Raw genomic sequence first — 14,243 nt, 5'->3', positions numbered from 1 at the left:
AATGCAAGATAAACATAGGTAAAGACTCAAATATGTATGGTCTCACTGGGTCTACACATCTATATATAGATAGAGCATGTTTATGTCAGACAAATGGCGTGATGTACCACACAAAGTGTATTCAGGTGTACCACAGTTACATACACAGTATATTGAGTGGATGGGTGTGTGGAAGTGCTCTAGGACTCTCGGAGCCCCTCCCCAGATGCCCCAGCACAGATCCTAATTACCCATTAGACAACCAAGGCTCCCACCTAGAGCCAGAAGGACCTGGGTTACTCAAACCATGTTTATATGTGTGTTTTATTTTTATTTTTAAAACAGAGGGAGTAAAGGGGCCCAAACCATGAAGAAATAATTAATTGTTTCTGCAACAAATATTGTTAGAAGTATTTAAGTATAATGAAGAGACATGTATAGAAAACTTAGGCAATCTGTGTCTTTTCAGCTGTTGTTCAATCACATCTCCCAGCATGCTTTGCCAGACATAGACATTAGTTCCACAAAAGGAATAAGATTACAGGGCCAGTTCCCATTTGGAAAGGGATGTCCCCAGATGTGTGCCTAGTTCAGTACAATTTCTACCTGCCTGCACCTTATCCAAGAGGAGTATTACCATTATACCATATTCTACCATTTATTTTTTTTAAACTGCAATGCTGTGAAACTCCCTTACACTATAATCTGATGGCCGCCACACCCTGGTTTTTTTGCAGTGGGGGTTATTTCTTGCTATCATATTACAGCAACCAAAAAATATACTTTGCAGGAAACCTTTATCCTTTTCACATTAATAACAATAACAATAATACTACTATCATGCAGCATTTATAGCTGTGCAACATTGAACATGAGACATAGGTTGAGATTGTACAACAGAAGATTAGCTGAAGGAAATATAGAGGAAAATCTCTTTCCATAGGCTTGGCAATCAGAGAAAGAAGGATACAGAAAACAAGCACCATCAGGAACGGGAAAACATGGGGGGAGACGTGGATAAAATAAAATTGTTTTAGAACTGATGAAGACTTAAGAAGGCTATAGAAGGTATTGTAAGGTAATGTAAGGTAGGCACGTTGTTGTTACACTTCTGCTGAACTCTGCTTTATCCAAAGAGAAGCCTGAACACACCAGAAGTATGATGTTACAGCAACCCCTAAATGTGCCTTAAATATGCCCTCAGCATATATAAGATTACCCATTTGAAACAAAGAGCGTTCCATTTCATCAAGAGATCATCTCTCCAATGACAGAAGATAAAAGCTGCGCTCGCCTCTCCACTCAGCACTACAAGTGGTTATATCTTGTTGCTGTCCTATTGTATATGTTGGCCTTTTACTAACAATAATGATAATGGCTTGACCAGATACTTGTATCTGAAAATTACGTGTGAATATGAGGTGGTGGAAAAAAATATATAAGTCTGGGATGCTGCACTATTTTCTGTTTCCATTCATGCTTGCATTGAGGACTCATCTACACTTTGTATTTAGTAATCCATCATTTATCGGTTTTGTGCAATTTAGCCCATGAAAGCAAATTTCTAATCTGTTGCTGTAATTTAGTTCAAATTTTGCAATGTTCATAAATTAGCTTTTTGGTGTGAATTGTGAGCCTGTATCTGTTTTGTATGCCAAATGTTGGTAAATTAGTCAACACACATGTATATAAATAAATGATGATGTTGATGATGTACAAGTTAACTTAGTAATGTGATGTTCGACATCCAATAACACATGTTCAGCTCTGTTAGGCTGGCCAGGCAAAGTACTGAATACATATAAATTTAGTACTTGTAAATATGCCTATATATGTGTATTAACAAGGGAGTCGATTGGTTAATCCTAATTTGGACATAACACCAACCAGTTTAAATGGCATAAAAGGCTGCAACAGACATTATTGGATAATTGAATCTTTAAATATTATCTGTCATAAAGCTAATATTTGCACACCAACAATTCTACGTTTTCTTTTATTATTGTGCACCAAAAGCTGTCTCTCCTCTGTGACATCACCCTGTGACATTAGCTGCCTGGTTCCATCAGCTAATGTTGGAATAATACTTGCTTACTTTATACTTTCGCTCCGGGAGATTCGTGCAATTCACATCACCACAGTCCACACAGCGCAATGCTGTGGTCTGCGTCATCGCTCAACCCATGCACTTATGATGATTTGATTGGCAATGATCTGCGTCATCACAAACCCATGCACTTCGGAAAAAAATTGTGCAGGTTCCTACTCTTCCGGGAGTCCAGGGAGACTCTCCGAAATTTGGGGATCTGCTAGTCAGAGCAATGGAAATAAACAATATTACTCCATAGGAGCTGGCATTTCTGTATTTTTTAAGCTGAAACTTACATGTAACAAACTGTGATGGCAAATATGTATATTTAGATCTAATTTATTTAATGAACCTCACATGTTCGAAAATTGCAATATCCTTTCACACAACAGGATAAACTGGCATCACTATATCTTATTGTACTCTACCACCATGGCAAGTTATATTCCCTTTGGAGCTCTAGTAAAGATTACCTATCTGGGGAACCTGTATGATCAATCATACTAATGAACAAATAGTAATCCCAAGGGTAGGTTAAGTGACAAAGATTGTAATGTGCACTTACTCATAGATCTTTGCAATTCATGAGACACCGCACACTTTCACTGCCCTTGAGAGCTCCCTTACTGCAAAATACTTTACATTGATGCTGTCATCGCTAAGTAAAATCATGCCCTTATGATCATATTGTTTGCTACTGAAACCGAATAGAGAATATCTTCTTGAGAAAAAGTATGGCTAAAGTGCTATTATTATAGCTTTTGAAGATGAACAATTTACCTGCAGCTGTTTTGAGAGCATTGCAGCCTTTTTTAAACTGTCACAGACTTAGGAAATGCTATTTATCCTTTAATCACATACATTAGTGCACATAACAAAGTAACCGTTGTGGTAAACTAAGGGATTGATTCATCAAGGGACGCATTCTGAGCGCAACCTGCGTTTAGTATTATACACACGTATTTCGGGTTTGCGTACTCACAAATTCATCACAGCACGGATCTCTAGATACTTGTGCTTTTGAAATCGGGGACAGATTTGCTGTGCTCTACCACACAACACGCTGCAGGATACGTCCAGTACGTATGTGGATTGGAAATTCGCAAAAAACGCACAGGAACAAAAAATATTGAATAACTGTCACCTGTTAATAATAATAATAATAATAATAATAATAATAATAATAATAATAATAAAGGCACTAATGACTAAACAGTAAAAAAAAAGTGGTGTTCCCCAATGCAATACATTTATTAGGATGTTGACTGAACCTAAAATACATTTTTAGAGTTGCTTGTGATGGCAAACAGATGCATACGAGACTGTCATCACTACTGATCAGGACTTAGACTAGCCCTTTAGCTGGAACAAGAGATACTGCAGAAAAACAAGTAACTTTGAGATGGCCAGAGCTGGATTCGGACATGGCTGAGCGTGCTTGAGTTTGGCACGTCCCTACTGTAAATTGACTATGGCAAAACGCCTTTTCCCTGCCCCGGTCATACCCAGAAATCGTAGGGCTTAGTAAGTTTCCTTTGCATTTGATGACGCAGTGGACAGGGCTGCGTTCATGGACGTATATCCTGGTACTGGGCATGTGCACAGTGATTTTGTTTATAATACGCTCAAAATCGGCAGATACATGCCTTGATGAATCAGGCCCTAAGTGTTTTACTAGTGCCTGCTGAAGTAGTCAGAAAAATTCTGCATGAAGTCAGTAGGTTCCATAGGCAAATCAGCTGCAGAATGCTATAATTCCTATGCCAATGGCCAATTATTAAAGATGTTTCCTGCTACTGATGGTCAACACATAGGAGAGACTTTATAAAATTATTGGGGGTACTCTCATTATACCACTCTGCATATGATTAAAAAATACTATACATAGACATGGTGAGAATGGCAGAACAAACATTGGGGGTGTTCAAAAACACCACTCACAGAGCTGGTGTGTATGTGTCAACATACACCCTCTACTTGTTTCCTAGGAAAATTGTGGTTTGTGAAAGGCTCTAAAACTACAAATTAAGCATATTGGTATAGTGATTAGCCTTGTTGCCTCACAATGCTAGTGCTTTGGGTTTAATTCTGACCAGGGTTCTATATGAGTGGAGTTTGTATAGACTCTGTATGTCCGCATGGGTTTTCTTCCAGGTGCTTCAGCTTTCTACCTCATTTTAAAAGACAGGCCTCCCTCACGGATCTCACCCACCTCAATATTGAAGTGGGCAGAGGCGAGGGATTGATGCCGTGATTGCATCATAATAGCCCCCAGCTGCAAATCAGGACATTTCACCAAACACAATCGCGTCACCACGCCTGAACTTGCCACCTTACATCCCCTCCGGGTGGTATGAAAAGTTGGCAAGTATGTTGTAAGTTTAATTGGTTTTTGAGAGGAGGTCTCTGCTCTGCACTTCTGAGACCAGAGTAGGGTCCTGAGGGTAAAGCAGGAGCCTCGGATGTGGGGGAGACCTGACATTGCCAGACCCCATGGCTGTGACATCCCCTGCACCCACAATTGTTCTGCCCTTGACTTGGGGTCCTGTCTTAGCTTCTGTGTGACATAAATGGGGTAGAGTATGATATCATTGAGACACGGTTAGGTCCGAAAAGGACTGAAAATATGAAGAAAGCAGAAAAGAGGTACTAGACACAACCCCCTAATTTGGGTCTTAGCCTGCACAGAGAAATATCATATAACTATATCTAGAATATGTATTGCCCTGTACTAAGCACAATTAACCAAATAACATTTTGGAGGTTAGAGTAAGGTTTCTGTTCACAGGTTAAAATGTGCAGGTACCTAGTAAACTACATTATGATTACAATAAAGTATAGCTTGTCTCTGAAAGGCCAACATAGGCAAAGTGGAACTGCCATACTGAAATAAATTGAGACTATTTTATTTTAATATCAAATAAGTATTTGCCTACTTGTCAATTGTTCTAATTTAAACAACTGAAGACTTCGTGCATGTGCCGTTGCACAGGTTTCTGCCTGCTTTTATGCTGAAGCGCACAAACTTTTGTGGCATGATGGTGTTTTTTTGAGGAAGACCTTGAAGGTTTAATATTTAAATGAACTGCAACCTTTAATTTTCCAAATATCTGTGTCTGTGCCTTATTTCAGGTTTATATTGTTACACACATTTAGCTAGGCTGGTATAGTGCCAAGTAAGAAAGATCTCACACTATTATTTTAATATTTCTGCCAAGCATTTATACCCATGAACGATGCAGGCAATATTGAAATTTACGAGAAGCAAAGCAAATCAACAAATTCTCAAAACATGACCATTCACTTTAAAATTACATTTTTTTATTACTATAAAGTAGAGATGGGCGGGCTCAGTTCCTCGAGATCCGAATCCTACCGAATTTAGCCTATCCGAGTACCGAGCCGAGCACGCTCGGTACTCTCCCGCCCAGTCGGATTCGAAATCGAGGCAAAACGTCATTGTGATGTATTCGTTTTTCTGAGCTCGGTTCTCGCGAGATTTGAAAAGCATAAATACCCGCCTACACAGCAATCCATCGCCATTTGACAGAGGGAGAGAGCAGGGTTAGGTCACACTGGCTATATCAGCGCAGGGACAGAGCAGTAATTGGACACATTATTGTTTCTATTCAATACCATTCTAATCTTAATACCAGTTGTTACAGCAGAAAGAGGAGAAGAGAGGAGGGTTTTTGTTCAGTTTCTGGCACTCCAAGTGCCCCCCATTCTTTTGCATAAATTTTTGCCTATTTGGCAGCAGTGTCAAAAAAATATATTTAGCACTCCCAAGTGCTTTTGGGGTGTCCCCATTCTTTTGCATAAAGTTTTCTGGCTGTCAAAGTCCTATTTGTCAGCAGTATCTAAAACAATTTGTAGCAGTACAAGTGCATTGGGCTCATAATGGATTCAAAGCAGTCCACATATGAGCAGAATGAGCAACCAGGTTCTGTCACCAGTCCTGATGGTAGTGTTCCCAGTACGTCATCTGGGAAAGGCGATGTCAAACTACACAGTCTTTTGAAATTAGTCAAAGAAACAAACACCCCAAAAAAATTTACTGTGTTGAAGCGAAAAAGAAGTGTAACTGAGGAAAAGTTAAGTGCCGATAAAAAAAAAATTGTCAACATGCCATTCTACACACGCAGTGGCAAAGAGAGAATGAGGCCTTCACCTTTCTCTACTAGTGGCAGATCACAAAATGTTACAGAGCCTACAAGTGGTGCACAACTACTGTTACGCGTCAAAGCCGAGCTGCAAGATAACAGTAAGGCATTAGAGGATAATGTTTGCTCTGAATCACAAATGACACCAATCCCTGTGGAGAGTCCATCCAACAGTGGCATGTCTAATCGTGAGCATTCTGTTAGTGTACCCATAAAGAAGGGGCCTTTCAGCAGTTCTGCTGATGTGTGCTAAGAGGATGAGGGGGAGATTTGGGTAGTCGACGAGGGCGCTGATGAGGACGCGGTTGATTGTGTAAGTCCTGCGCCAGTGGCAGCAGGGTGGCACCAGTGGCAGCAGTTCTGGCATGTGAGGTTCTGGCACCAATTTGCACTTTCCAAGCACAAGCAGAGATGACGCAGGTGGCAGACCACAATAGTTTGACATCTGGGCTGGTTTGAGGGATTTGACAAAAAAATGTGTGACCTTGCCCATAACTGCAACCAATCCTACTATTAACATGCAAAGGATGGTGGAGGGCCTAGCAGGGATTAAACTGTATTTTTTCTCATTTGCACTAATACGGTTTGGGTGTAATATACACCCAAAGTCGAGTGCTCAATTGATGAGTCATTGATGAAGAGGAAAACAAGCAGGCTTGTCTGTAAAATTTAGGTAACACCCAAAGAGAAGAGCTCCATTGCTCCATTGCTTATTGTAATTGCTGAAATAGAAATAATAGGGCTGACACTCTTTGTGTAAATCTGCAGTTACATTTTATTGTACCATAGCTCACTCAGAAACAGGAGAGGTGGCAGGGTTCAGTGCTAATCTTCCTCAAACAATACTAATTCATCCCACCATCATAGAAGTCTGTGTACTATGATGTAATTGCCAATAATGTCCTTTAAAATGGAATTAGTAGTTCATTTTAGGGCAGAGCTGTCACGATTTTTGGCCAATTCTTTTACAGCAGAGAAAATATCTAAATGTTGTGCGAAATCATCTGCATCACCACTGGGTGTCTTGGGAAAGCAATTTTTTGTACAACAAGCAGTTGCCTGAGAAACTGAAGGAGAAGACATATCAACAAGATGTCGATAGGTCTTGGATCCTTGCGAAGCAAATTAAGTATTTCGTCCACAATTAAAATATAGTTAGCACATTTACTTTGTTTTATGTCACACGTTAAATTTCTGTAGCTCCTTGTGAAAATGTATTATTAAGGCAATCACTTGACTCAAACTAACCGTGTCTGCACTCTCTTCACAGGTGACTACTTCACTGGACTAAAGTACATTCCCCTCATATGCTAGTCTTCTTGCAGCTGCTGCATTCTCCTACATGCTGTTGCAGAAAACTGAAATTGCCCCTAAATTTTTCCGGACACAAACAGCATCCCCTGCATGTCATTTTTTAAAAGTTCTGTAACACCAAGTTGATTGTGTGTGCAAAACAGGAAATGTGATGGAATTTAACCCCGCTGTAATGCTTGAACAATATTTTGGTCGTCATCAGAAATTACATATCCTCAGGAGAGTCCAAACAGGATTAGCCATCTTTCAATAACATCCCTTAGTTTTTGGAACAGATTGTCAGCTGTATGCCTCTTACTGAAGCCACTGATACACAGAGTAGCCTACTTCTCAAAAATGTGACGTACTTGGGTACATGCTGCTGCTGTCCATGCTGGTGAAGGCGAATGACCAACCCAATGGCCTGTCACAGTCATATAATCTATACTTTGCCCAGTTCCGCTTGCCCACATATCTGTGGTTAAGTGTACAGTGGGTAGAATGTCATTTTGTAGCCCAATGATTAAATTTTTAAGAACTTTCAGGTAGAGGTGAGGAATAGCTTTTCGAGAAAAATGGGGTTATCATGGAATTTGGTAATAGGGACAGAACACCTCAATTAACTGTCTTAAACCAGCTGCATTAATAATGGACATTGGACGCAGATCTAATACTAGCATAGTCCTTATGGCGTCTGTGATCCACTTTGCGACTGGGTGACAGATTTCATACTTGCTTCCTCTTGCAAAGGATTGTTTAACTGTAAATTATTGGTTATGGGGATATTGATGATGAAGGTGTTCGGGGGGGGGTAGATTGCAGGTGCTGGGATGTAGATGAGAGAAGGGAGGCAGATGATACTGGACTGCTTCTGATTTTCCCAACAGCTTTCCAAGAACTCGCTGAAAAATGACGTAACATGGATGAGGATCCCAGATGGTTAAGGTCCCTACCTCTACTGAGTGTGGCTTTAAACACGCTACAAATGGCTAGACAACTGTTATCAGGATTTCTGTAAAAATAATTCAACACTTAAGAGGTGGATTTTTGGTCTTATGCCCAGGCATGACAATGGCCTTTTTCTTATCACTGGCAAGAAATGCAGCAATTTTTCTTTGAAAGTGTATGAAAATCATATTGTGACCTAGGAGGTGGGCAAAATTGAATGTAAATGACTGGAAATTAGTGTTAGTGAGGTTAATAATAATGTAGGTACAAAATAATACCTAAATTATGTTAATTTAGGCAAAAAAAAGTAATTTTTTAAAAAAATAGCAAAACAAAACCAAACAAAACCAAAACCAAAACCAAAACACACAATGGCGGTTTGGCAAAACCAAAACCAAAACCAAAACATGGGGGTCAGTGAGCATCTCTACTATAGAGCACAGATAAAGCACATTTACCAGACTTTAAGAATGAACATTGAAATGGATGTCCTGGCACAAGTTTACTTCTGAGGGAGAAGGCTCTAGGCCAGGCCTGTCCAACGTGCGGCCCTCCAGATGTTGTGAAACTACAAGTCCCAGCATGCCCTTCTAGCTATCAACAGGTTGTCTACTAGCAAAGCATGCTGGGGCTTGAAGTTTCACAACACCTGGAGGGCCGCAGGTTGGACAGGCCTGCTCTAGGCTTTTACCGCCCTCAGCGACATCCGATTCCTCCACCCTGGCTCCAGTAGCGTCCTCCCTACTGCCTCACTAAAACACCCACTATTCGTTTTGCTTCAGTTCCCGATCTGTGCCCCTGGTAATAATGTCAATTGATGCACATTATATTGTCTGCTCCCCACTATGCACCCCTCCATTTTCTCCCCTTCATTTTATTTTGTACCCCTCTACCTACCTTTAACCCTTTAATAAAAATAATAATGTTAAAGAATGAAAATTAAAAATGTAACATTCTTGTGAATGAATACTGTAGAACAAAACCCTAAAATAGCATGACATATTAGAATTTCCTTTCAAACTGTGAACATGCCCTTATATTTGAAACCTCCAATATATACAGAACATTTCTGTTACCTAAAACATGCAAGCCGCTATCTCAGGCTCCTGCACTGTCCCACAGTGATGCGAGAGACTCCATCCGTCAAGCAACATTTAAACATGGAAGTAAAGCTACACTGAACAGATTTAATCTCGTACACATGGGCAATCATTTTAAGTTTAATATGAGATCTTAAAGCTGATTACAAAGAGTTTTGACACTGTTAGTAGAAAAACTGAAAGAAAAAGAAGATGTAAACACACAATTTCTGGTAAACATTAGCTATGCTTCGTGTTCATTTCGACAGTGCATGCAGGGTTCATAATCATTAATGCTCAGTAATATACAATAGAGATCTATGGGAACACTCATTAAATACATAGTGCACTATGCTCCAGGGAAGGTTAAGACATTTTAATGAACATATTTCTAACACAATGTTACAGCACAGTAAAGAACAAGGTTCAAGAACTTTCACCTAGTGTTGTTTTTCAAAGTTTGTGTGCACAAACCCATATATGACTATAACACCTTGAATATTACAGGCATATTGATTATTTCAGTAACATGTTATATCATTAAAATAAATTCAAGTGTATAAAACACTAAGGGGCATATTCAATTAGAATTCAAACCCACGATTACGCGCAGCTAAGCATGTAAAGTATCATTAAGGTACCGAAACATCGTGGATTTCCGTGATGTTGCGGTACCGGGACCCATACAGCCGTGCATAATCGCGGGCGCAAATCCTAATTGATTATGCCCCTAAAACTTATACCATGTGTATTTATATTACTACAAGTACCCTGGCATGTTTTGCAATATCAAATGATTTCAAGTAAAAATCCATGCAGCTGATATGTTTACAATCTGGCCATATTGCATTAAATCACATTTTCCTAAAGCTAACACTGCTCTACACTACACACTTGCATTATTCTACACTGTGCACTAGCATTACTCTACACTACACACTAGCATTATTCTACACTGCACACTAGCAATACTCTACACTGCACACTAGCATTATTCTACACTGCACACTAGCATTATTCTACACTGTGCACTAGCATTATTCTACACTGCACACTAGCAATACTCTACACTGCACACTAGCATTACTCTACACTGCACACTAGCATTATTCTACACTGTGCACTAAAACATTGATTTACACGGCATGCTAACATTGCTTTACACTGCACACTAAAATTCCTTTACACTGTACACTAGCACTTCTCTACACTGCACACTAACGTTGGATAAATACATTTGCAAGTCCATTTGCACCCAGCATGAAATAGCGATAAAGCTTCTATTTCCCCTATTTGTCAACAGCCATGTCGCCCACAGCAACACAAAATATGAAGTAAACATTTCAACAGGGGCCTTTCACCTACACTGTGATTATAATGCTTTTTAGCTTTGTAAATAAGAACTACAAAAATACAGCACTTACTACTTACCACATTTTCTTTTCCACAATACGAATGGAAATCATTGGATATAATTGCAGCATATTGAAGAAGCACTTTGTTCATGGTCTAAAATGAAAGGATATGTAATTGTAATAGAATAACAGAATGTACATTCTGCGCTGTTGTTTGCCTACTACTCACTAAAATCACACAGTACCCATCTTTCATGTTTAGATTCAAGCTAACTTCATCTTAAGATGAGAAAAACAATATTATGAACCTAATAAATATCACATAATATTTATACAATTTGGAACCTACCACTTTAGTGCTGAAAGTTAGACTTAAACATAAAGTTAATGAGTCATAGCATATATGTGAACACAGCCTTTCAGTTGTATATGAGTGTAAAAATGAAATACAGTAATGTAAAGTAAGACAGTATAACAAAATATTAAGAGGCCAGGCAGCACAAAGCAATGAAATGGAAATTAAGGGTATAATATTTACCCCATACTGCCTCAACACTGTTTAGCTAGAAATTACTTTATTTCACATGGGTTAAAATATATTGGATATATATTATGTGCATTGTGTGACATACTTGCATAAATGATTTAGATAGAAATCTAGTGTCCAGATTAGAAAAGGGACATATTATCTGGAAGGGTTGGGCTTCCTATTTATAGAATATATATATATATATATATATATATATATATATATATATATATATATATATATATATATATGCACACATACATATATATATATATATATATATATATATATATATATATATATATATATATATAACACTGCTCCTCACCTTTATAACACCTCTGTACATCTCCACTAGAGGGCAGTGTTGCTATATGTACAGCGATGCACCCTGCCTGTATCACATATTGTTAGTTTACAATATCACCATCATCATAATCATGTTATTTATATAGTGCCTCTAATTCCGCAGCGCTGTATAGAGAAGCCATTTACATCAGTCCCTGCCCCATTGGAGCTTACAGTCTAAATTCCCTAACATACATACACACACACACATACACACATACACACACACACAGACAGACCGAGAGAAAGACTAGAGTCAATTATGGTTCTCTGCTGTTCTCTATCTATACCACTTCTCTTGGAAATCTAATAAGTTCTTTTGGATTTCAGTATCATCTCTTTGCGGATGATACCCAAATTTATCTATCCTCTCCTGATCTCTCGACATCTGTGTTGTCCCGCAGGGCCGTAACGAAGGTGGTGCGGGCGGTGCCGTCGCCCAGGGCGCAAGGCCAAGGGGGCGCAGCAGCCGCCCGCTACCTGCCCCAATCCCATAATGTGACCCCCCCGGCCGCACTGTGTAATAAGAGGCAGTGACCGGTCAGTGACAGCTGGATGTCTGTCTCCCGTGTTCTCCTCCACTCATCATCACTTCGCAGAGTAACTAGGTTTGGTCCGCTCCGGCCGCTGTAGCCGGTTGCTATGGAGACGCGGACTCCGGAAGTGCTGCCTGCAGTCAGTGTGAAGGGGATCAGCGCGGACTGCGGAGTACATACAGGACTCTGGAGCCGCTGGTTGTGGAGGGGGGACGAGCTGCCGGGATGCTGGCGCCGTTCCACTGCGGAACTTATCTCTCAGTACTTACTTCAGTAAGAGAAAGACTCCTCCGAATACATTAATGTTTAACCACGCAGCTTCGGCCTCCCTGTCTGCCGCTGACGATAATGTGCTGACGCCAGATGATGTGGCTCATTATCTAGAACTTAGTGAACGAGGAGACAACACCAGGTGAGAGCACAGAATATACTGTACCTCCGTCTCTAATATACAGAACTAGGGTACAGGCCGTATAAGGGGACAGAAACTCCCAGGTGGTTTCTAATATCGTTTTATAGTTTACAGTAACGGCGACATTATTACTAATAATATACAAGTTTACATTTTCAACAAAACAAGTTGTGTGATGTACTTTCACTGGCAAGGATGATATAACATAACACTTCACAGCAGGTCACATCATCTCTCTCTCTCTATTATATGAAGTAAATTCATAATATTAAAAGGATTTCAACCCCCCTTAAAATCATGCCCACTACAGTTTATGTAATTAAGTCTTTCTGCCATTTCATCTTGGATGTCCTCTCGCCAACTCAAACTTAATCTTTCTAAAACAGAGTTAACAATATTCCCACCCACAAGAGCATACCTGACATTTCTATCTCTGTTGATAACATGACCATAAATCCCACCCCACAAGCTCGCTGCCTAGGTGTAATCCTGAACTCACACCTATCCTTTGTTCCCCACATTGACTCTATATCTAAATCATGTTACATACATCTAAAAAACATTTCCAGAATTCGCACATATCTCACACAAGACACTGCAAAAACCTTTATTCATGCACTTATCATCCCCCGCATTGACTATTGCAATTCCCTCCTTACTGGTCTTCCCCAAAACAGACTCAAACCCCTACAATCTATTTTGCACACAGCGGCAAGATTGATTTTCCTTGCAAATCGCTATTCCTCTGCTGAATCACTCTGTATGTCTCTACACTGGTTGCCTGTTTTCTACCGAATCCAATATAAAATACTTTTACTAACCTACAAGGCCATCAACAAAGCTGCACCAACATAAATCTCCTCTCTTGCCTCAAAAAAATCTTCCAAATCGGCAACTCCGTTCTGCACAAGATCTGCGTCTCTCATCCACCCTCATTACATCCTCCCATTTCATTTTTTTTGGGCTGCAACCACTCTATGGGATTCTCTCCCTTGCACAATAAGACTCTCCTCTGGTCTACAAACTTTCAAGCGTTCTATGAAAACCCACCTCTTCAGACAAGCTTATAATATTCCTCAACCACCCTCTTAATCTCACTACATTGTCCTATTACCACCCGTTACACAATTTCACACAAGACAACTACCCCTTGACCAACATTGTTGTGTGACAGGATCTTTTAGCTTATGAGTCACTTTTACCTTTGCAGTCTGGCTGGGCCGAAATGCAAAATGTAGACTTAACCTCATGTATCAAACTTCCATTGCCCCATAGATTGTAAGCTTGCGAGCAGGGCCTTCTCACTTCTTTGTCTGTTTTACCCAGTTTGTTTATTAGTTTACTGTGTTTGTCCCCAATTGTAAAGCACTACGGAATATGCTGGCGCTATATAAATAAATGATGATGATGATGATTATGATGATAGCAGCCAATTAACCTACTAGTATGTTTTTGGAGTATAGCAGGAAAATTTAAGTTATCAGTGTTTGTGTGAAGCAGCTAATAAATGTG

The 14,243-nt window shown here is 39.7% G+C and overlaps 1 protein-coding gene across 1 annotated transcript in view; it reads right to left on the bottom strand.

Moving 5' to 3' along the window:
* Window positions 1-14,243, bottom strand: part of UNC13C (unc-13 homolog C) — a 444,227-nt gene that overhangs the window by 92,556 nt on the left and 337,428 nt on the right. The window contains exon 22 of the mRNA XM_075208024.1: window positions 10,983-11,060. Coding sequence (XP_075064125.1) covers window positions 10,983-11,060 — 78 coding nt within the window. The remainder of the gene's footprint in view (window positions 1-10,982; window positions 11,061-14,243) is intronic.

Source organism: Mixophyes fleayi, chromosome 4 (genome assembly GCF_038048845.1).
Source record: "Mixophyes fleayi isolate aMixFle1 chromosome 4, aMixFle1.hap1, whole genome shotgun sequence".
NCBI classification, from domain to species: Eukaryota; Metazoa; Chordata; class Amphibia; order Anura; family Limnodynastidae; genus Mixophyes; species Mixophyes fleayi.
This window is presented reverse-complemented; position numbering and strand designations above follow the sequence as displayed.